The sequence below is a fragment of the Dermacentor variabilis genome, chromosome 3, assembly GCF_050947875.1.
Source record: "Dermacentor variabilis isolate Ectoservices chromosome 3, ASM5094787v1, whole genome shotgun sequence".
Taxonomy (NCBI): Eukaryota; Metazoa; Arthropoda; class Arachnida; order Ixodida; family Ixodidae; genus Dermacentor; species Dermacentor variabilis.
The window spans coordinates 96,410,386-96,435,492 of NC_134570.1; the positions used below are offsets into that span (position 1 = coordinate 96,410,386).

Consider the following 25,107-nt stretch of genomic DNA (forward strand, 5'->3'; position numbering starts at 1 on the left):
TAGTCTGGAAATGCGACGCGTGCCCCAAGGGGCGCCAGCAGGCCGTGGAAAAGGCAGCACATGCCATGCAAAGAGAGATAAAAAATTATGGGGTTGTACGTGCTAAAACCACTTTTTCATTATGAGGCCCGCCGTAGTGGGGGACTCCGGAAATTTCTACCACCTAGGGTTCTTTAACGTGCACCATTCGCCCACCTCGAAATGCAGCCACCGTGGCCAGGATCGCAGAGATAAATTAGTAGAAGAGCTACCCAATTACAAGCATTTGTGTATTGCAGCCAGATGTTATTCACTGCTGTGTCATTTCACCAGAACAAACACATCTCGACAGGTGTTGTACAAAGTGCATCATTCCGTTTATTACAAGTGTGTAGAGTTTAACCAATGTACATAGGAAATAACAGAAAAAAAACAAGGCAGGCATTAATGCATCACAATATGACTTTCTCTTATGTACACTATGATGTATGTGTGTGTGTGTGTGGCAAGAGGGGACTATACAATGCCAACACCGGAAAAAGGTTTCGTGAAGACTCTGGAACATGAATTCCTGCACTGCTCCACAGGCCTCCCCCTTCCCAACACAACCAGTACGGAGATGAAGATGACGGCAATGATGATGAGATACGAGCTGTACACTGTACAAGGTGACTACACCACCGATGCGAGCTCAGTTCAAGAAACCCCTGCACTGCGGTGCTCCACACAGACACACAATTTTTTCGTCCTCGAGTGGGAACTTGTAGTCATAGGTGATCTCCTCGTTGACGTTGATTGGCTGCTTTGAATAGATGACTATCTTCTTCTGCCCTTCCACTGTAATCACCTTGGCATAGCAGTTTGGCTGCATGAGAACATGGAGAAAGAACTTTTTGTTTATAGTCGCAAGTGCAATACAAAAAGCATGAAAGATTCCTAGACTCGCTTGCTGCCCAGCAGTAATTCTACTTCATGAATGCTTCAGTAAAGCTCTTGAGTTCCAGTGAAAAAAAAAGAAGTGGAGAGAAGGGTTGGTTCTGGAGGTACCATGAAGAAGAAATTACAAGCAGAACTAGTGACCATAACTGTAAACTGCACTTGTTCAACTGATACAGACAACCTAAGAGAGCCTGCACGATACCATCTTCCTAGCCCATTATTCTATGCAGCTATTAGACTACAACAGCGCTTTTCTTCCAATTTAAGAGAACCCATTGTTTAGGACCTTTAATGCGTGCCAGGAGCATGTAGCTCTATATCATGCAGCCACAAAGGGTGGCTTAGCTAGGAACTTGCTAGAAATGTCTCCATGTATGATGAAGTGGCTTCATACAACCACAGCCCAAGATGGTTTGTAGTATGTACGGGATGATGTGAAACAGCAGCTGAAAAAAAAAATCGTACTGAAGGAACTGGCTTCACCACACGCAATATAGCACGAAGCTCTCAAGGTAATTGAATTCGTACTAAAGAAACCTTTTTGAACTGTAATACTAACACCAACAAAGTCCATGAAAATGCCTACATTTGAGATTTGTAGCAGAAGTTTTGTACAAAAAGAACACACACACAGTTACCACTACGTATACTTGAGGCTCATACCGCTGTTAACTAGAACTCAAGTTCCATCACATGGATCACAGCAGGTTGAGATTTAGAAGTATGGTTGCTTGGGCTAGTTGGTTAGATACAACAGGGGTCATAGTGCTGGGAGACATGGGCAAGAACAAGACAACAAGACGAGCGCTAACTTTCAACTGAGTGTTTATTTACAGAAAACACCGTATCTATAGGCTCGCACACCGAAAAGGCTCAGTCATCGCACATGAAAACCAGCCACTTCGAGGAATGCAAATTCATTTGCAGTCAGAGCAACTGAAGGGGAACTGATGTAGTTATCAGCAGCCCTCACTATCAAAGCAACTTCAACAACTTCTCACGAAACTTTATCTACATTTCTACACAAACAGGGCACTTCTCAAACAAAAGTTCAAACTCGCAATCATTGCAATGCACAGACACATGACCATGCCACTATCGGTTCAATTTTTTGTTGTGTTGTCTTAACCTACCATTAAAGCATCTCCCACACTGACCAATGTAAACCTTCCCACACGATAACGGAAGGTGAAACACCACATTCCTTATGCATGACACACGAGGGGGCCAATGATTCTTTCTACAACCTGCACGTGTCTTGCCAAACAGATCTGCGGCACTGCATAACAAGAGCAATTTCTGTGGAGCGGAAAATACTATATCTACTTTAACAGGGTGTCTACCAAGTTGACATCTCCAAATTTCCCGAGTTTTCCAGCTTTTCCCTGAGTGCCTTTGCAAAATTTCCTGAGTGATGCAGAACTGTTTTATGTCAAGACGAGCTGAAACCATATTGCCCGATTCGGTCACTTTCTGGTAAGCATATCAAAAAAATTAAAAAGGAACGACTTAATCCAATTTGAATACTAAGGAGTAGTTTTCATGTCATTCAAGAAGAGAACAGAGGGGAGGGGTTAGTAAAATGCACAGCAAATAGAATGTCTTCGAAAAAATTGCAAATTGAGTCGGACATGGTCTCAAATACGAATAGAAAAGGAGATGCATACAAAAGCAAATATTTTCGAACAGGAAATATTTCTATCAACTGATAGCAAGCTCAGTGGAATGAGGCCCGAAATGTCACAAAATGAGATTCGCTCTCAACAGCTCGTAAGTCAACCTCAACTGTCCTGACATACTCTCAGCCCGCGCACGACGCCTCATTGTTGTGTTTCACTGCTTCAAAGAGTTTATTTTGGTTTGGATGAGGGGCACTTGCATGTCGGCATCAGCCAACACTTTGTTTTTTGATCTCAAGCTCCTTCAAAACGGCGGCAGCACACTTCCTTTCTCGTTCATTCCTCAATGCGTAGGTGCTTTCTGTTCTTGTACTCCTTCCGTCACTCTTTCGCCCCACGGACCATTTGAGGCATCTTCTTGGTCAGTCGCACAGTCCACGTCCTAGTTTTCGAACTCCTAAGGGGCCGCAAAAACGTCCGAAAAGTCGGCCAGTTGGAAAAAAATAAATACGTGCATTTTACTGCCCTTAAGGGCTCAAGCCTCCACAGGCACATTCGAAAACGCTCTGAAGGCCTGTCGGTACACGTAGTAGGCATATCGGTGCTCATACTGTGACCGGAAATACGCGTGTATAATTAAGGAATACATACTGTGTCCCGTGGCAATAGCCCCCTTCCCACGCTTGTTACGCTTCGCTGCAATACTTTTGCGTATGCTTCACCAAGTAACATTTCCGTACGGAGGCGAAGCTGACTTTCGGGAACCGGCATTATGCAACGCACCGTACTTTCCAAGCTTCTAAGCCAATCGCGAGAACCGCAAAGACGGAGTCCGCGGCATTGCTGACAGCAGCGAATTCTTTCAATAAAAAACACGGCACCCAACGGCAAGAAGCTTCACAGCGAACGTCGAAGCAGCTAGGCCTAGCGCTGCCGCAGCGGTGGCTACGGCTGCCAGCGGATCTGCGAGCGAGAGCGCCGGTTTCAGGCAGCGAGGTAATCAAAATGGCAGCAGTGGTGGCTTTGATTAATGCTGTTTCGGACCTGCGGTCACGGCAAAGCGTCCGGAAAATTGGACGGCGAAGAGTTCTTGCGTCCGATATTTCAGACGTTCTCATACATTGACTGTATGGTGTACGTGGTGGTTCCGCGAAGCCGTCCAAATTATCGGGAATCCGGAAAGTCGGTCGTTAACTGTACACTGTAAACTCCTCCAGCCGACGACAGGACGTCAAAGACGATTAATTACGATTCCTGTCTTGCTCGAGCCAGCATTACCGCGACTTTCGACCCTTTCAATAAAATTACAGCTAATTTTCCCTGATAGAGGCACAAATTCCCCGAGTTTTCCCTGAGTTTTTCCAGATTACTCAAAATCCCCTGAGAATTCCCGGTTTTTCCGGTTGGTAGACACCCTGTTTAACCTTTCATCCAAGTTTCCTTAGTGCATGTGAAATGCAAATACAGCACCTTTTTCGTATTGTCACAACTGCCCGTGTACGTACCATCCTGTTTCTTAACTTCTTCCTCGTTTGAGAAGTGCTGTTTTGTATAGAAATGTAGAAAAAAGTTTCGCGAGAAGTTGTTGAAGCTGCTTTGATAGCGAGGGCTGCTGAGTTCCCCTTCAGTTGCTCTGACTACAAGCGAATTTGCGTTCCTGGAAGCGGCTGGTTTTCATGTGCGGTGATTGAGCTTTCTCGGTGTGAGTGCCTACAAATACGGTGTTTACTGGAAATAAACACTCTGTTGAAAGTTAGCACTCATCCTGTTGTCTCGCTCTTGCCCGTGTCTTCCAGCACCATGACCCCTATTGTTGAGATTTAGTTTTTATTTAGCCTACTCTGGGGGGGGGGGGAGGGTCACGCTATATGAGCAAGAATTACCTTTTATTAACAACTGTGTTCAGAGTGACCTTCAGAGTGGTGTGCATTTAATGACATTATAATTAAAACACACACGCTGCGACATTACAATATTCACCATGCATTAATGACCTGCCTGCACGAAAACTGCCTTGCAAGCACTGATCAGGAAGAATTTGAAAACAAGAAGTAATGTGATTGTCACATTAAACCAGCCACTTTTACTGTCAGCCGCACCCTTTTAGCTCCATAGATGATAAGGTCACTACCATAAGAAATGACAGACAATGAAGCCAGAGAAACCACAGGGTTCATTGCTGTTTAATTAAAATATAGAAATAATCAGGTGAAGGGAAATGAAAGTGGACGAAAAGACAACCTGCCACAAGTCGGGATCGAACCCATATCCTTCACATTTTGAGTGTCGTGCTTTACCAACTAAGCTATGTTAAGATGATCAACTACTGACAAATAAAATGACAGGTATATCACCACCCTCCTCATGATAATCATAAACTGTGAGTCATAAAACAGACGTAATATTTTAGCTTGGCAGCTGTAAAGAATTGCAGATTGCCACTCAAACAAATGCTTAAATGCCACTAAGAACAGCAATAGTATGCCTCATGATGGCGATCTCGATGACGCCTTTTTGTACCTGCATGGTCATGACATAACGAATATTTTTGGAATGGCACATGGATGGACACAACGAGAACACACAATCTTAGCAATATATTTTTTCTAAAGTGTTCTGAAACGATCAGGATTCACTGTGAGGGGACCGGTGCATGCATGCCAGCACAGCTGGGAGATTCCATGAGAGATCAAACATGCATGTTTGCTTGATATTTTTGTTGTGTCTTTTTTTTTGTCATGAAGGAATATTGGAACTGCACAGATCCGAAAATTTTTTTTCTCGAGAGCGCTCCAAGCAAGCTAAGAAAGAAATAACTGAAGGTGACGGCGCAAGTGTCCTCCTATTGCTTACCACAATATTTTCTGATTTCACGGCCCAATTAAATGCAAACTAGAAATGTGTCGGAAAACTTTTCTGCTCATTTTGATACACTTCACAGTAAATGAGTTCCACGCTTATTTATATGCTGTCCACAAACGAAATTTTTTTTAAAATTTCAGACAGGGGCCAAATCAGGAAAATTTTGTAACTTTGACGCATCTTGGTGCGTTTTCTATTTCACACGGAAACTTGAGAAAGTGTTGAGCTCAAAATATTCTCTTTGCTACATTATGCAAAATGTTATCTTCCTACATAAAACACGAGAGAAGAAAAAAATAGTTGAACAATGTTTTTCAAAAAAAAAAAACCATCTTGAAGAAATAAAATTAAACAAAACTTTGGTTCCAATTTTTGAAAAAATTTTTTATGGAAGTCCTTTTATGTCGGGCAAGTCCTCTTATGTGGGTGCAATAATACGTTTTCCCATTTGCTTTATCCACAAATTATAATGGACAAAAGTGGCCCATGATGAGTGTGCTGGCTTTAGTGCCGTGATGACTCGTTCCGGTTTGTTCACATTATTCTATTAAAAAAAAAATAAAGACAAGGAAACGGTTGCCACAAATGAAGGACGGTTTACCTGGTTCTTTTATTGCAGTAAGAACAGAGAACCTGTTTTCTGCTTTGTCTTCTGGGACGCAAGAGGGAACAAGCTCGACACTACTTGTGGTGCTCGAACAAATTTATTGCGTGTTTATTGCAGTTAATAATTAAAAGGGTTCAATCACCATCGGCTGGCTGGCGGCAGCTCTCGCAATGGGCAGCGCTTGACCGCTTGACTGATCGTGGGCGCACATCCACACATGCCATGACTGAATGCCCGGCGGCACGGCACTGACTTCCACTCCGGTGACTTCTGCTGACGATGCTCCTCAACGGCTGCAGCAGGCGCATGAAGCGGGGCCACATTCTAGAGGTTGCCGCTAAGTTGGGAGACCATCTCAAGCGCCAAGACTGAATGGAGGCGGTGCTTCCAGACCTCATGTTGTGCAGGAAGTGTAGTGCTTAAGAAGTCCACCCACACCATCACAGGCATACTTCCCACGCCAGGTATCAGAAAATATCTACCTCGTGGACATATTACTTTGAGTGGCACAATTCATGCAGTTGGTACCTGCTTTTAATATGGCTCACTGCGCCATGGCTGATGCATGTTACGTGACAGTAGATGGGTGCTTATTCATCTAAAACTTTGTGTACTCTACCTAGGGCGCAGCAGGCTTGTGCTGCGTCGTGATACGTGTCATCACTTATGACAGCAAAGCTGTGTGTTGCTTTCCTTGTAATGGCGACACAGGCGAAAATGGAGATGTTTTTCTTGTCCCAATGGACTGTGTTTCATTCGAGCGAAGGACAGTCCAGTTTTCTGCAACATCAAAATACAGAACAATGCTTCTGCACTGCTCGCACTTTTTTGCCTCATCAATAGCCGTGGCTTGAGTGCAGCATATGTATTCATGAGGAATCCATTTGGCCACCCATTTACCAAGCTCTTTCATGAAAAGGGGTTGGAAATGTCTTCTTGATCAAGTCACCGCTTTCGCAAACAAGCAAATGTGACCTCATCCTCGTCGACCATTCCCAGACTGGCCAAAGTGAGACTTTCACTCCATGGGCAGCGCTCGCACTCACCTAACATACAATCTGTGGTTGGGGAGCCACCAAGGCACTATGCTTTCAACCCTTCCAATAAGATTTCCATGCCGGTTACATTCCCAAGCACGGAGACAAAGGTTGGCATTTGCGCAATAAACACAAACACAAACCTCTTGTGGTGCGAGCAGCATGCATTTTGGACGCAGGCTGTAAAACTTTGACAGGGTGATGGCACTTTCGGGGTGAGCAGCTTCGAACATCTGGAACATCTCACAGATAGAACGTGTCATGAACTGCTTTGAGACGTACTCTATCTGGCAGTTCGTGATGACTGACACGTCTTTGCTCAAGCTCTGCCGAGAGCACCCAAGTTCATCCTTGGTGGAGTAGTCGAGTGCAGCTGGTACATCTGATGAACTTAACCTTGACCTCGTGTACGGATCAAAATCTGACCACATTCCATGCTTCTCACACCAATTTCGAGCCTTTCTGCATGTAACCTGTGACAGCTGGGATTGTCTCTTGAAGGCGTTTGTTTTCAACTTCTGGTGGCACGATGGTTAAGAGATGGAGGCGCTCTCATGAGGACCTTGAAGCCTCGTATGCTTGCTTCAAACTATTCAACTAGCCAACGCATGCACGACATTCTGTCACAGATGGTTCAGGTGTACTGACGCTTTCGTACGCAGCACTTAAAGTTGAGCGTATCTTTATCACCACAACGCTTTCAATCTTGGTCCGTTTTCTCTTTCCGCAAGATCGTCTGCTGCATTTGTGAATGGAAGATGGTGGCTTCAATGGCGAAATATCAGAAGAAAGGTAGACGTACCTGTTGAAGTCGTCAATTGCTTCTTCTTTCTGAAGGAATGCCTCGTCTGCTTCATCGCGATGAAGACATGATTTCCTTCAGGCACGTAAAGCAGTCCTGGCAGACCTCATCAGTGTCAAGAATATCCTTAGCCTCTGGCAGTAGCTTCCACAGGGAGGCAACATCCAAAACGTTTACGCAACGAAAATTTCTTTTTCTTAGTAATCTTCTTGTGAACGTGTAAATAATTGGCACACAATACTCGGGCCGAACTATGAGCCATGTGCATCGTGTGTAGAAAATAGCTAGACCAAGTCGAAATGTTTGTAATCAACAGCACCACACTTTTTGTCGCCTTTTTCTGTGCCGCTGTCGTGACTGAGCCTCCAGAATGTCCCACGGTTTGACGTTTTATTAACAAGGCCGTCTAAAGCTTTTCACTGTGAAAATGTGTGGGCCAATCTCGATATTGAAGGACAGTGTCCATCTGGCACCACCATTGGCCTGTGCTGTTCTCGGCATGTGAAAGCACGTCAGCAAGGTACTGACAAAACATCATAAACTAGGCAACTTCGGCAGCCTTTGGCTCAGTCATGCTACACTGCACTTCTTCAGACAGCTGAAACGCAGAGGTGAAGGTTGAGGCAAGACAGGAAGACGTCATCTCCGAGTGATGCGGAAAATAAGTGATAACAAGAAACAAAATAAACGGCTCGGAAAATGACTGAGATCTAAGTTTTTAGAAAGGCACAGTGCGAGTCGCACGCGATGGTCCAGAACAAAGTTCCAGTGTCCACTGCACATGGGGGATGGGGAGCAGGCAGTGAAGTATCTCCTCCATAATGGCACACCTCCTGTTTATGGAAGCACTCTGGCGCTTACGGATTAAGCTGCCTTGGCGCCACTTACAGGTGATTAACTGTGTGCACTAGGCGGGTTTTGGTAAAGTGAGCCACAACATGCACTCGTGGTGTCTCGCATGCTGTTGACAAACGAATAATGGAGGAGTAAGTGCGATGCCCACTGAGGTTTCAGGCTGCTAACTCAGTACGCATTAGCACTTAAGAGGGCGGCAGCCTCCCACCCCCACACAAGTAGACACAAATACAGTATAACCTCATTAATTAGAAGTCATCGGGACAGCAAGAAATCTTCGAATTAAGCGGTTTTTTTAATTAACCGAATAAACAAAAAAATGCAACCCAGGCAAAAAATTTCGCTGCAGGAATGCGCTACCTTTATTCGGCGACCTTTGGATTACTTAAAGTAATCAGAGATGCTGGTTTGCCGTGTCCTGTAGTTCGAGGCTCCAAGGGTCAGATTTTCTAGTTGGCCAACTACGTGCAGCATTTGAGAATTTCCACCGTGGCACTCAACAAAACAGCGCATAACGTTCAGCGATCCGATAGCTTCCCTAAGAGCGGGTACTCGGGAAGGCTCGTTAGCGTCGTCGCCGTCAATGTCATCGCACATGATCGCATCAGCGGTAGCTTCATTCTCCAAGTCTGAGTAGCACGCCTGTTGATCATTTTCAAAGTTCAGATACTCGGCAAAGCCGACTGCACCGGATTCGCTATCCTCAGCGCAGAGTAAATTGATGCGGTCGCAATACTCGGCTCTTTTTTCATAAGTGCACATGAATAGTCAGCATCAGCCTAGACAGTGCTTTCCTTCAAGAAGCCAGCGTGTTCTAAACATCACATGATCAAAGTGGGTTCCACTTGAACTTGAACAAAGGGGGTACCAGCGAAACACAAAGGACGCGCACACAAGGGAAAGGCATTAGACATGGACGGACGCTGGACTTTTGACTCTACTTTATTGAAATTTGCCGACGCATGCGTATCTTCAAGTCCTCGCAAGACATGTGCATAGATAACACCTCGAAGATCGAAGATACATTACCGTGTGAAAACAGCCTACGCATGCGCGACTTCTACTTCTCCAAAGACCTGTGCATGCATGTCAGCTTTCTATTAATCATATTTTACCTACTCGGTAGGTAAGCCCGTTCCTTGTTTGTTAAACATAAAGACGTATCATTGACACAAATTTCTTTCTCATTTCCAATGTGAAAGGCTTCTAAGATTTCGCGTTCGTATCTAGTCTTGCCCTTCCGTAAAATGTTCACACGACCAAACAATGGCGCACTTTTTTTACTTTCATCGCAGCCGCAGTAATGAACCGCCAAATTGCTTCCCTGGTCCCCGCTTAAGTATAGGCTATGTTCTTGCTAGTGCTTATTAACACGCCTACCTGTCTGGCCTATACACACTTTACCACAAGCCAGTGGAGTGCGGTAAACAACACCAGTGTTGCACTTGATGAAGGGTGTCACGTGTTTTAACTTTACAGGCCCCTCTCTTGTCCCCTCGTTTCCAATCCTCCCACACAAGCTAGCCAATTTGCAAGGTGCAGAAAGCACCACGCTTACACCTTGCCTTCCCGCCACCTTCTTAATGCTGTGGGAAATTTTGTGAATGTATGGTATTACTTGTAGTTGCTTTTTTCAGGAAAAAGCTGTGGTTGCTCCAGGTAGGCCGTCCTTTAACACTTCCACCAAGCTCGCTGAACTTCGGAAGGCGAACGGGTCCGCTGGCTTTAAGGTGTTCAAATGACGCTGAAGGAAGCTGCTCATTGTTTTTTGCCATGATCCACTTTCTGTCACAATAGCTCTGAGTAGACATTCCACCTTCTGGGACTTTGCCGTGAAGAAGAGTTGAAGCCGGTCATTACTACACTTGTCCACAGCCTTAGCCAACATTTCTCGGTTGCACTTCTCTAGCAACCCGGCGTTCTTCCTTGCTTGGGCAGGTTTCGTCGAAGCAGGTTTTAAAAGGACGGCCTACCTGGAGCAACAACTTTTTGCTTAGACATAGAGGACACTTATTATTTGATGAATTGTTTGTGGCAATGCATGAAGCGATTGAATTTAGTGGGGAGGTTCGTTTTCAAAACCTAGTAGGCATGAGCATTGGAGCGTTTCTTGAATTGCTGTCCTGTTATTTAGAATCCACCCTGGTCGAGTTTAAGGGTCGCATATTTTTACAAAAGAAAAAGATTTGTATTGGGTCTAGCATTGCCCCAGTGCTATGCAGTATTTTCTTGGCCAAGATTGACAACTTCATTGTCACATCCTTGAACAACGATCATGTGGTCCATGTGTTTAGATACGTTGACAACTTTTTTTATCTTTTTAAGGCTTTTACCAGGGGACATACTAGATAGTATAGCACAGGGCATTTTATCTGGTATTAAGGAATGTTCTCGCGGTTTGAATTTCACCTACGAACTGCCGGATCACAAAGGAATTAGATTCCTCAACTTACAACTAACCTTTCATGGCAATGACCATGTCTGCTGGATGTTTTCGCCCTGGACTGCTAATGCCTCATGATTCTAATTAGTCTAAACGGGTCAAGAGGGGTGTAGCGGTTGGACGCCTTTTGGACACAGTGTAGAAGAGCTGCTGCCACCGCATGACGTATAGCCTGAAACAGCAGGTTGAGAGCTTGCTTGCAGCAGCTTTCCCTCTCTCAGTCATTAAGGCTGTTGCTGAAGCCGGTTTGTGGAAAGTAAAGGGTCTAGCAAGCCAGAAGTCACCGACATCAGAGCGAAGAAAGTAACTAGAAGTAATACCACACATTCATAAAATTTCCCACAGCATTAAGAAGGTGGCAGGAAGGCAAGGTGTAAGCGTGGTGTTTTCTGCACCTTGCAGGTTGGCTAGCTTGTGTAGGAGGATTGGGAATGAGGGGACGAAGAGAGGGGCCTGTAAAGTTAAAACACGTGACACCCTTCATCAAGTGCAACACTGGCGTTGTTTACCGCATCCCATTTGCTTGTGGTAAAGTCTATATAGGCCAGACAGGTAGGTGTGTTAATAAGCGCTTGGAAGAACATAGCCTATACTTAAGAGGGGACGAAGGAAGTAATTTGGCGGTTCATTACCGCCGCTGCAATAATAGCAAAAAAAGTGCGCCATTGTTCAGTCGTGTGACCATTTTAGGGAAGGGCAAGACTAGATATGAACGCGAAATCTTGGAAGCCTTTCACATTGGAAATGAGAAAGGAATTTGTGTCACTGATACGTCTTTATGATTAACAAACAAGAAACGCGCTTACCTATCGAGTAGGTAAAATACGATTAATAAAAAATTTACATTTGTGCACATGTCTTGGGAGGAGTTGAAGATACGCATGCATCGGAGGTTATGTGTGGCAATGTAAATTTAAATAAAGTAGAGTTGAAAGTCCAGCATCTGTCCATGTCTAATGGCTTTCCCTTGTGTGCGTGTCCTTTGTGTTTCACTGGTACCCCCTTTTTGTCAAGTTCATCATGCACCAACTGGCCCAGGAGCGTGCACTAATGGGCTCCACTTGCTTCCATGCATACAGAACAAGACATATGGCCCCGAGGAGGTCGATGGAGTGCTCCTTGCCGTTGTCGTAGCAAAGGAGCATACACTTGAGCAGGTGGTGGCGGTAAATCTTCCTCGTGTGGTGAATGACGACTTGGTCCATTGGCTGCGAGATCGACATGGTGTTCGGAGGAAGGAATACTATCCTGATAGCTTTCAGCTGTGGGATTTCACCATGCGCCGGGCAATTATCAACAACGAAGAGTAAATTCCTGCCTGTGGCCACGAACTTGTGCTTCTGCACAGTTCAGAAAAAAAAAAAAAAAAAGAACACCACGCTAGCTTCAACACCCCTAACCACCGCACACAAAGAAATGGCACAGACCGGCATTGCGCGCACACAGATCGCCGCAGGCACGCAGAGAGAATGGGCGAATGGCAGCTAGTGGCAGCGGCACGGAACACGCGCTGACACTGCAACTGCTGCGACTGCGAGGAGCGTGCAGAGTAGGGGACGAGAGCACGTGACAAAAACCAGTGTGCCCGCTGCGTTGCAGTGAAGAACGTCTTCTCCTCTGCAGGCGTGCGTTTCGGCGGTGCGCGGGGCGTACCGTGGACTGATTTTTGTGCTAGCGGTACTACAGGTCGGGTGCTTCATCTATAAATAATCGCGATTGCTATGTGGTATCACCTCGCAGCTCCGAATGGCCGTCGTTTTGTCGGGCTTGCTGTAAAATGGGGATCGGGAATTGCCGCACAGCACCCCAAATCTCCAAGTTAACTGGGTTGGCCTAGGCCGCTAGTTCGAATTAAGCGGTCAAATTTACATTGGAAAATACGGGACCACAGAAAACCTTCAAATTATCCGGGATTTCGAATTAACCGAGTTCGAATTAACGAGGTTTTATTGTAACATCTGACATCTTTTTTTAAACAAGCTGCCAGTGCAAAGTTAGAACTAGATTTACATACAATGCAAACTGATAGTAAAGGTAGTGAAGCCAGCACGCTCAGTATGGGCCACTTTGATCCGTTATATTTTGTGAATAAACTAAATGAGGAAATGTATTATCGTACTCATGTTTTGCCTGACATAAGGGGACTTCCATCCAAACATTTTTCAAAAATTGGAACTGGAGCTTTTTTATTTTGTTTCTTGAATATGAGTTTTTTTATTAAAAAACTTGTTTAACTATTTTTTTTGTTCGCTTGTGTTTTATGTAGGAAGATAAAAAGTTTGCATAAATGTTGCAAAGAGATCGCTCTATGTTTGAGACTTTTTTCAAGTTTATGTGAAATAGAAAATGCACCGAGACGAATCAAAGTTATAAAACTTTTCTGATCTAGGCTATGTCCGGAATTTTTTCAAAATTTTTTTTTAGTTTGTGGACAGTGTGATATCCTGTTTCGATACCCAGTTTTGGTTTTGAATGGTTAGGACTGCTAGCGCCCAACACTGTGCCATGTTTCCTCTCCCCTCACTGGAATAAACACATTCTTTGTCTGGTCCCAGACTAGAGCAGTCCGGCGTTTGCGGCGCTTCGCGCCCCGACCGTAAGGCCTCACACCATAGGTCTCCCGTCTGACCGCCCCGTCGAAGCAATACCACAGACAGCATAAAAAAAAATGCATGAAGCTAATTTACTGTGAGGCGTGTTAAAATGAGCAAAAAAGCTTTTCGATGCAACATTTTAGTTTGAATTTATTTCAGCCATGAAATCGGAAAATATTGTGGTAATAGGAGGACGTTCGCGCTGCTACCTTCAAATATTCTTCTGGCTTGCTGGGAATGCTTTTAAAGAATAAAAGTTCCAGTTACGTGCAGTTTGAATATTACTACACGGCACATAAAAAAAAACAGGTAAAACAAAAATATCAAGCGGACATGCATGTTTGATCTCTTGTGGAATCACTCAGTTGCACTTGTGCAAGCAACTCCACACAGGCATGCAGTGTGGTAACAGATCAATCTGTTCGACTGTCTCGCACCACTGTTCTCTTTCCTCCTCTCGAGCCCATGTCCCTTCTCGAGTATGCACGGCTATTCATCAAAGGATGACAACTGCTTTTCAGCAATGACCTTTTACCAAGGGTTTCGGCTCGCTGCAAATTTCAGTGTAACATTTAGATAACAGATTGCGCATCACATTCAGATCACGGTTTTAAACCCAAAGCAAGATACCGCAAAAACCGGAATATAGGTCGAACTTTAAAAAAAAAAAACTATTGCAAAAAGTCAACTCTCTCGTCTTATATACCGGACATTGGCGGAAAAACTACGGAAGTCTTGCAACAATGGGCGGATTAAGTAAAGAAGCGCCTTCGCCATCGCCATCAGCAGCAGCACGTCGTGGCAACATTGTGGCACCGCCAATTTGCCTTCACATTGTCACAAAGTTATATTGGTTAAAGGCTGCTTTTTCACATTTTGCTTCAAAATGAGCAGAAGCCGACGACAAGTCACCGTCGCCTTCAAGAAAAAGGCAATTGAGTGCGCGGAAGCCCACGGCAACCTCGCGGCACAGCGCGAATTTGGAGTATCTGAAAAGAGCATTCGGTACTGGCAGAGACAGAAGCAGCAAACCAACAGAAAACGTCATTTCGTGGGCGGACCGCAAAACTGGAAGACAAGGTTGCGAAATTCGTCCAGGAGCCGCGTGTAAGATTGCTGCCTGTGACAGCCGAATGCACCCATTTGAAAGCGGTAGAGATCGCACGCGCCTCTGGACTGGACAGCGAGAAGCACTCGTCATACGACTCTAGTCCGGACCACTCTAATCAAACGCATTGCTCTGATTCGGAGTAGCGCTTGCACACTTCGTGCCCTTCTGCGTACTGTACACCCGGCCAATTTTTAACAGTATCGCACGACCATCGACCCGCGTGTTTGTCAGCACCTTATCATCATGGCACAGAGCGTCGAAATAGCGAAAGTAAGCGCACGTGTACACATGCGCGTATCTCGTTTGTTTCACCGCTCAGCGCCGTTAATAAGGTGCTGACAAGCATGCAAGTCAATGGTCGCGCGATACTGTTAAAAATTGGCCGGGTGCACATGCGAGCAGCATTTAAATAAATACTGTCACTATTGTGCATGAGTCGCATTTGTTTCAAAGTAAGGGTGTCTTTCGATACTTTTGCCATTGAAACAGATTTTTTTTCATTTTTGGAATTCATAGTTGGGGGATCGACCTACCGTATTTACATGATTGTAAGTCGACTCGAATGTAAGTCGACCCCCCCTATATCACTTGACCGGAAAAAAAAAAAAAAAAACCCGCGGGCGCATTCGATAACGAAAATTTATTAGTAGCTGACATGGTCATTGGACTACTCGTCTTCACTAGTGCTGCCATCGTCATCGTTGCTGCGGTCCCACAGCGTGTCATGGTCCAGCGAAATTTCAAATATGGCAAACGACCGCACCAGGACATCTTGCAGAACAGCAGCCCACGCCAAATGGACCCAACCACACGCAGCCGTCAGGGAGGCTCTTTTGACAGGTCCGGTTGGCGTAATTTCGCAGTCTTCTGCCGCCAGCCACTCGTTGTACTCACGGCGGAGCAGAACCTTAAAATTAAGGCGGAGGTCCGGGCTTATTTCATGACCACGTTGCACTTCACTGGCAGGGACCGATCATGCATTTCAGCGACGTACGCCGCAAGCTTAGCCTACAGCTCCGGAAAGCGTCCAGACTTCGGCACGTGGGAAATTTCTCACTTGCCGTCACACAGGTGAAAATTTCGCTTCGCTGCAGTCGCCACTCTCGCACCACCCGTTTAGAAACATCGAAATTGCGGCCCGCTGCGCAGTGATTTGTTTCTTCGGCGTAAAGGATGGCAGCCCTCTTGAACGCTGCTGTGAACGAGTGCCGAAAGATTAGTGGGCCTGCAGCACTCATGACGACTGGGGAAGCGTAGAAGTAGCACGTAGCCGAAGTGGAGCGCGCCAAGAAGTTAGTCAAACCAATACCAATGCCTTTAAACAGAGAAAGATAACCCGCAAGTGGTGTCTGCTCTACCATGAACTAACGATACTCCCCGCAAGCGCCGCCATTCTGAGGGTGCCACCGCAAATGGGAACAGCGGCGTTTTTATCAACTATCGACACCCCCCCATGAGTGTTGCATGCACTGTAAGACTCTCAAAAATGTTGAAAAACCCTTCCGAAAAGCGAGCAAACACGCGGGATAGCGAAAAGATACGGGTAGGGCCATAGAGCAAACATAAAATTGTAACTACGTTGTAGCTCTCGTTGGTATGGCTTTTTTTGGCGGGGCCATGTTTTGGTTTCGATTGCAAGTCGACCCCCCCAACTTCAGACTTTCAAATTTTAAAAAAGGGGTCGACTTACAATCGTGTAAATACGGTATATTCCGGTCCGACCTATAGTCCGGTTTTTACGGCAGTCCCTGACGCTTGCTGACACACACATACGAACCAAATATGACATGTTCACTTGACAAAGCCCTGTGGTGTCAGGTTTTGCATGCAAGAGATGTGCTTAAAAATATTGGTGCTACACTGGTACGCAAAGAAACCTGTTTTCACCATTCTAGACACTGGAGAAAAGCTCAGGTGCACAGAATTTCTAAATGCTGACAATAAGGGCCAATGGCTGTGCATGGTGCACATCTGTTTTGATTAAAATCGCAACTGCAGTTTGACATGCGTATCTGCAGCGAACGCTGTACAGATAGCAATGGACTTCGCATTTTTTGCATGAGGGTACTCACATTGCAGCTGTGGTTGATGAACCGAGCCAAGTTGCCGCATTTGGTGGCGTCGATGATGGTTTCGACATCTACTCGGAAGAGGTATGAGCTGCCGATGCCAATCTGCGTGTAGAACTGCTCCCTCCGATCGGCCATGATGGGACGCACCATCTGGCCCACATACTCGATCACCATCTCGTCGGCTGCAATCGGCTCCAGGGCAAACAATCCCCAGTCGTGGATGCGACTCTTGGCAAACTTAAGCTGCTTCTTGCGGAACTGCAATGGTGAAGACAAGGCAGGCAAGGCAACCGTAAGTGATAGGCTCAATGGTCAAGAATCTACCTTTCACAGACATTGGTGCATTTTTCATTCTATCAAAGAATCAATGGTGCATTTTTCATTCTATCAAAGAATCAATACACTAAGTTTACGTTTAAGCCATAAGGTTTAAAAGGTCAACTTAATCTGCTTGCTGAAGCATAACGTTACTGTTGAATCCCGGCACAACCAATACCAGTTCAACTAAATTTCCAGCAGTTGTCATCAAGTTTTCATTGTTCCCCATCAGTGTCCCATAGAACTGCACAAGAATAGATAAATGGGTGAGTTTGATTACGTTACCACCAAAATTGAAATATAGGCTCTTCGTCCTCGTAGGGGCCACTAACAGTGTCAATTAGTATCTCCCATAGAGTTTCTAAATAAATACCCTAGAGGGAAATGTGGCGCTAGTGTCTACGGGGGCTCTCCTGAGCGTTGCCTCAACCTGCATGGGAATGATGGGAAGCACAGGCTTCGGATTGACTTTAATCTTTAGACTAGCGGCATTTGCTTGCAGCTCAGTAAACGAAGTTATACTCAAATATTATCGTGTAAAATCTAATTTTATTTCTGCAGTAACATATAATGTACAACACATTACATAAAATTTGTTTGACTTTGAGATTGAAGCACGGTTTACTATGGTTTATCACCAGGGTACACCAGGGTATGCATTTCTTCTGCGATTCTCTTCCCGATTTAGTGCCAGAGAATAATTACATATTTATTTATTTTTACAACAGCAATAGCAACCATGCATGTACTTATATAAGCACACTCATAAAGTATTTATGGAAATAAAAATGTTGTATTGTGAGAAAGTGTTGCACCCTTGAGAGGAATGCTACAAGTGTCGTCTGCTACTACGCCTGCTCGCTGCAAACGCGAGAATTTTCTCGCAGACGACAGGCACTTGCGAAATCTCTCGCTCTTTCGAAAGGCTGCGTCAGCTGTCACGATCGCTGAACGTCTTCAAGTACATTTAAGCACATCTGCTGCAGTGCTAGCTAGGACGCTTGTGGCCTCCTACGAGTATGCTTCATCATATTTTATATTGGCGTACCGCTTCCGAAACGTTACGGCGTGGCTTTGCACTGATCCATTTTGCGACACTAGACTACAGCCAGGAAGCAGCAACCTTTCCTACCACAAGTAAGTTTGTGTTCTCAAAGTCCTAAAAGACGCATTTCAATGAGCACATAAATGAGCAATACATAATGAAGCCCTCAATAATATTTGATTGCCAAGCCACTAGAAGTACAACTGTCTATGTCTTGTATTAGTAGTGCCTTCTTTTTCCTATTGTGAAATTTCATAAAGCATGTAACGCTACAGTGCCAACCTAACACACTTAACAAACCAAGGTTCAAACGATCAAAACATGTTCTTTCAACATTTATGATGCCATCGCTTTCTCGTCAGGGCTTTGACACCACACCACGACACAAACATCGTACCAGCCACTGGCCCAGCGCACGTTATTGCCACTTCAAGCAACAGAACAAAGGCAAAGAGCTTTGCTTTGCACTGTCCCACTGCAGGTTATAGCAATTTCACTTGGAGCGAAACCAAAACTGCCAAAAAATACTTGTAGGCTAGTTTGCCAGTCAACAAAATGCCAATCCGTAGCTGTACTTCCCATCATTCCCATGATGGTTGAACGATCGCAGCACCAGATTTCCCTCTAGTTATACTAATATGTAACTCTATCGTATCTCCACATCCATCGCTGGGGCAACTATGGGAGCAGCAGTGTCAGCCAACACAAATGTCTCGAAGTCACATTCTACCTTTTGGCCAGAAATTTTATGAACAGCCTGGCAAAGATCACGGCAAGTCCGGTCACCAACACTGTCACTGACAATGGCGCGGGAATAGCCAGCGTACGTAAAGCAGTTGGCGGCCTTTGAAAGTGCGAGTTCTTTCCAAGAAAAGTTCAGAAAATAGATTGCACCAAGCAAATCAATGTTTTACCTCTTGCTGGTGTCATACACTGTGAACATGCACTGGAAAAAAGCTTCCGGGTGGTCTCAATGATGCCCTGATCCATCTGTTGCAGTACCACGGTTCTGTATGCTGACGAAAATTCCACAGCGATAGCCTTGAGGTTGCCCATCTTTTTGTGGCTCGGACAATTGTCAATTATAAAAAGCACTTGCAAATTCTTTGCGTCAAACCGTCTATCCAGAAGGCACACATAGCCTTCAAAAAGAGCAGCATTCATCCATGCTCTCTTGTTACTTCTGTAGACGCATTCCTTGGGAATAGTTGCATTTCAGAAGCACCGGAGCTACTCCGCCTTCCCCAGTTTCAAGAAGGGAAGCTTGTCCTCGCCTGTTGCATTGGCACCAAACAGCACCATGACACCCTCCTTGCTCTGTTTTTCTCCGGATGAGGGTACGCCAGCAGTAGTGAATGCGCAATTCAGTAGCTTCTTGTATAAAAATGCAGCCTTATCTAGGTTGTAGATGTCTTTGTTCTCATACTTTTCAAGGAGAGCTTGGAGCCAATGTTGGCGTCATACATATACAGTGTACCCATTCATGGCTACACTTTTGCCAACGATTGACTTCGAGGCCGTGCCATATCATTCCTTGAACCGCTCAAGCAAGCCATTGCTGTACTTGAAATCTTTGTGGCCCATTTGGAGGGTGAGAGCTTCGGCTTTTGCAGTAAGTGCAGGTCCATGTACGGGGAGATTTGCACTCCTGGCGTTCTTCAACCACTGTAGAAGCGCACCTTAAACTTCTGGGTATTTCAAATCGCAATTCCTCTGTCTCTTTGCAGAGAAGCTCTTTTCAAAGCCATCCAGCACAGCTTTCTTGTTTTTCAATACAGTTGATAGAGTAGACGGCGGTATGCCGAATTCCTTCGATATGTCAGTTTTCTGCCAGCTGCCTTCTTCCACTTCTTTTATCAGCAGAACTTTCTGCTCCAAAGTCAGACACTTTCGCCCGGAGTCTGACGGAGCCGTTTATCACTGTAGACCACAAAAGCATATGCGAGGCACGCCTAACGAAGCAGTCCGAATAACACACAATCACATGGCCTGCAGCACAGATTCAAACACACAAGCTGTCGGTGCCAAAGTGACTGAACACGGCGGGCGACGCAGAAGGCAGAAGCTTCAAAATGTCGTCAGGGCATCTTGCTTTCCTCGTCAGTGCGTGCTGCTGATGGCGACGGTTGCAATGGCGGGCTTGGCATCGGCTTCACGTGTAGCAAAAGAAAGGTGATCGGAGTTGTGGAGACCAAGAAGCAGGAACCATGGAAGGGCACTTATTGGTGAAAGACTGTGCTCAGGAAGGCAGGCCGGAACAGGGAAGCTTTCAAGGACCAGCGACGTCGAAACTGGCAGCGAGGCGAGGAGTTCACATGAAGGCGAGTGAGAGGAGTGACTGGCGTCCAAATGGCTTGCAGACTGGAGAGCGAATGAACAGGGGAATGCAGTGGCCGCTTTCACAATGGGAGGGGGGAGGGGGGGAGTGCGGAGGTCATATAAGACTACGAGAGTATCGTGCTGGAAAGCACTGCAAATGCCGTGGCTCGAGTCTGAGGTTGTGTTTATTGTGCTCAAAAAACGAGTAGTCCCTTATTGTGAGTATGCAGTGCTATCATGAAAACTGAACGGCTTTGCAGTAGGGGCTTTGCATGGTCACTGGGCAATTTTTTCCCCCAAGGTGTACAGCCATGAAATTTGCTAAATGAGAGTTTTTCGGCATACCATCGTCGACGACACTGTGCTAATTCTATGGTTCAAGTGTCGGTGTTCACGCACTGTCACGTCCATGCCATTGACAAATGTCTAGGAACAAAATTCAATGACCCTACCTACTATGCATTTAGACTGTCTGTCTTAAATTGAATGGTGCGAACTGAGCATGACAGGCTCGAGCAAATCACCGGGAAACACAGCTTGCGTTGACCCGCCATGTTGACAGGCTGACTTGCTGCTGGCAACACTCGGATTTTTTGTGTTTTCGGCAAGCTATTGGTTGATTTGCACTATCAAAAGTGCAATGAAGCTTGGGGCGGTGTTTTATGGCAGTGCAGGCTGATTATGGCAAGTAGCGTGATAATTTCTAGACCTGCTCCCCCAAAATAGTCTTCCTGATTTGTTAACGTAGCTGCTCACATGGAACATGGTTCTCATAATCGGAGGGACACTCCTTTTGTGCTTTTCAGCACATTTCAGCATCAGAAGTACTCTTTAGAGCGGTAAAACTGCTCATCGAGCACACCCCATGAAATGCTATGGCGCAAGTCTTCCCACGGTCTTTTGGCCATTTTTCAGCATTCGAGAGAGCGCGGTTTTCTGGCATTGCAAAGCATCAGAAAAACTTTGTTCATGTGGATTTTATCCCGGGGGACACCAGCAATGTCACTGCGACCGAGATTAAATGATTAACAGCTTCCGTTCGCTCCACAATAAATAGCCGGGAGCACTCGGCACTCACTTAGTACCCATTACTATTTTTGTGGCCTTAATAAAGGGAAAATGAGAAATCCACCCAAACGTAGCTAAGTGCTACAAAGGAAACGCATACGGGTTCTTCAAAAGAAAAGCCTCGCAGTTGAAAAAGATTCATCCTGGTCCGGGACTCGAACCCAGGACCACCGCCTTCCCAGGGCTGCTGCTCTAGCATCTGAGCTAACCAGGCGGCTAGCAGATGGCACGATGATGGCCTGTTCTGTGCCTGCATGAGACTAATTCGTCAGCGGTATTAATTTGACACTGCATGCGCAACATGGTTGCCGCTGCCGAGTGGCGGCGACCTCCAACATATGCCTCCACTCGCCAAGCACTTGGTTCTAAGCAGGTCAAGCTCTTCGTGCACTTCAAGTAATGCTACTTAAAAATGCATGCGTTCGAGTTGGGACCGGAAGAAATTTTGTTAAACGAGGGATTACTGTATGATGAAAAGTTTGGACTTCAGAACTAGGCCAACATAAGGCAACCAGACAGGGCCATCTCTTCCTTAGCCAGTGCATATTGCTCATGACCAAGCCGACTTACCTTCAGCTGGTTGAATTTGAGCAAGTCGCTAATCACTTCGGCTTCTCCAAAAGATGTCAGTAACCTCCTCTGGTTTGACCGTGCTTCCCTGCTCGACTGGGCAGCAAGACGGGCTTTGCTTGCTGGGTCCTGCATCACAAACCATGCATCAGTAAAGCAAATAAGCTTAACAGCTATTTACAGTAGAGAACAAATAGTTGGCGTTCACAAACATTCACTAACCGTAAATGTCTGACAGCACTAGAATGAAAGTGCAAGCAACAACAAATTGCAGGTAAGTACTATAATTGCTAGTTTAAAAAAAGATTTCAAGCAAAAAGTTTTTTAAAAATGATGGGTGGTAATGTCACTGAAGAATAGCACATCGAATAAAAAATTTATGGCTTGTCATTACAAAAAGCACTGCCAAAGCAACTTCAAAAAGAATGAACTGAGGTTGGAAGATTAATTTTTCAGCCCGAAGCTTGGCAAGAAACAGAGTGTACAGAAAGTGAATACAAGAACGATAAGCAATGAAGCATTTTAATAAGTGTAACTGGAAACAACAATCAAGCACTTAACATTTCTTCCTCATTCTGTCCATTCCTAGCAAACGCAACACCCAGTTCAGCCAGTGCCATGATGGCTGCAGTCTTTTGCAACTCTGTTGCTATGCTTAAAGGAGCCCTCACCAGGTCTGGCCATTTTGAGCTGACAAGCGCAGAGCGTACATAGCACGATAACAATAGCGTCTGCAAAGTATTATATCACAACATGCTGCGGAAAGATATGAAATTTGAAACCAAACGCCGCTTTTCCTTCTCCTCGCGGCCGCCTTGCTCCAAACCAGAGGATGACGTATCAGGGGATGACGTACTTGTGTCCCTGCGCCTATGTACTGGTGTCCGCAGTGTGGCGTCGCTCGTGGTGACATGTGACTTTGGAAATTATTCAAGACAACATCTGTTATCTGTGTGATCTGTTGCTTGAATTGACGAATTGAAGTTTAGAGGAATAATAAAACACACAAACCGAATGTCTGCGCGTTTTTTGTTTTACTTTGCACCAAAGCAAGAGAGATGTACTTGCGCTTCATCTGCTTGTTCCCACGGTCGTGCGGTCACGTGCGCAGGTACCAAAACTATGCCATTTTCTACCGTGTTCCAGCACGTGATCATGCTCTGTAATCCGCTTCGTATTGATGTAGCACTGAATTATACCACTAGTCACGTTCGCTTGCGCACAGCGTGCAAAATCGTGCGCTAGACGAACAAGACAACAGCTCGCACGCGACGCCATCAGCGGAAGTACGTAGTGCAGAAAAAAAAGCGAGGAGAAAAAAGAAGGTGGGCCTGTGACGTCTGTGTCATGCGATCCTCGAAGTACGGCATGGGAGAATGCAGGGAAGGAATTTCCCTTGCGGAGGCTATACGGGGCGAGGGGAGAGAGTGTCCTGCATGGTAGTGGAGCCCGCTTGCTCAAATCATAGGTTTGCGGCACTTAAATATTTTTATCTCGGCTATTAATGAGCCGATTTGAAAAATTTGTGCAGCACAATGCTCCCTAGAGGACACGCAACAACTTCCAGCATATAACCAAAATTTGCTATGCGGCTTGGTGAGGGGCCCTTTAAGCCCAACACGAACTTGAGTGTGGAGGCCAGCCACGCCATGGTTTGTACATCCAGATTATTTTTACTCTATTTGTCGTATCCTTGTGTTGAGACAAACTAATCTGTGCAGGAGAACACATTCGAGCCTGTAGCTCATAAAGTGCTTTGTCAGGCAGCAGTTTGTCAAGTGGTAGCATCAAAGCGAGTTTGTCAAGGTGTTTGTCAAGTGTGAAAACATAATCACCCCCACCCTCTGAGTATCTAACCAGCCTTTTGTCCTTAATACTTCCCTCTGTCCTGTTGTCGCATATCACTTAAGCATATTTTTCAGAATGAAGCTAAAGAGCAAAAAAAAAAGAAGTACTCAGTGCTCCCCTACTACAGTCTTTACTCAGCCTGCTAACGAAAAACGGCCCTGTCACAGCCACAGTGGCACCCCAAAGCTCGCAATGAAATTAGCCTTGGCTCCTGCATGCAGCTGAACCGACATTGGGCCATTCAAATTTAAGCAAGCAGGCTTGGCGACACACTGTAATGCAGATGTCCCAAGCAGCAACATAAGCAAATCCAATGTTTGGCTAGCATTGTCGAAAGTTGTGTCAGTGTGCTGTAACAATGACCCAGCACTGCATAATGTAGGGCCAACGTGACCCAACATTGGGCCTGCAGTTGTCCTACGTTGCTAGGGGCATCAGTCAAGGCAACAACCACAAATACAAATCAAAGGAAAAATCGGCTTAGACGAGGTCAAATCATTTAAACCAACTACGTGCACTTCATCACTCATGGACAGCTTACCTGTGTTTCCAGCTGAGGCACAGCACTGCCGGACTGTTTGAAGCGTGCTTTCTCCTTGACATCCATTTTGTAGTAACCCTCACTGCGGGCACAGCCCGTCACGTGCACTCGGGCCTCGTCCTTCTTCTTCTTCTTGCTCGGGTTTGGTATGTTGGTTGGTGCACGGATTCGTTAAGGGCTTATGCAGCTGCGATAAAGCTCTGGAAACTAACCTTACACTTCACATTAAGCCACGCATAAGACTGCCTGCCCACATGTCTAAAATGAAAGCGACATAACTACGCATTCCAGGCCATGAAATACAAACACTCCAAATATTGCAAGCTCAAGGTCATGTGTCCTGTGCATTCTAGGTACATGAGAATTTTTTTCCATTTCTTCTGTCCTTATAGGAATCCAGCATGTTGGCTGGAAATCAGACCTGCAAACTCGCACCTAGCAACAGAACACCATAGCCAATGGGCTTTAAATGATATAA

The 25,107-nt window shown here is 45.5% G+C and overlaps 1 protein-coding gene across 4 annotated transcripts in view; it reads right to left on the reverse strand.

The window, feature by feature from the left end:
• Positions 1–332: 332 nt before the first annotated feature.
• Positions 333–25,107, reverse strand: part of Set1 (SET domain containing 1) — a 54,193-nt gene continuing 29,418 nt past the window's right edge. For all 4 annotated transcript variants that reach the window (XM_075685993.1, XM_075685991.1, XM_075685992.1 and 1 more), the window contains 4 exons: positions 24,630–24,787; positions 22,241–22,369; positions 16,921–17,178; positions 333–844 (listed from right to left, as the gene is read on the reverse strand). In XM_075685993.1, the coding sequence (XP_075542108.1) occupies positions 671–844; positions 16,921–17,178; positions 22,241–22,369; positions 24,630–24,787 (719 nt within the window). In that variant the 3' untranslated portion in view covers positions 333–670. The remainder of the gene's footprint in view (positions 845–16,920; positions 17,179–22,240; positions 22,370–24,629; positions 24,788–25,107) is intronic.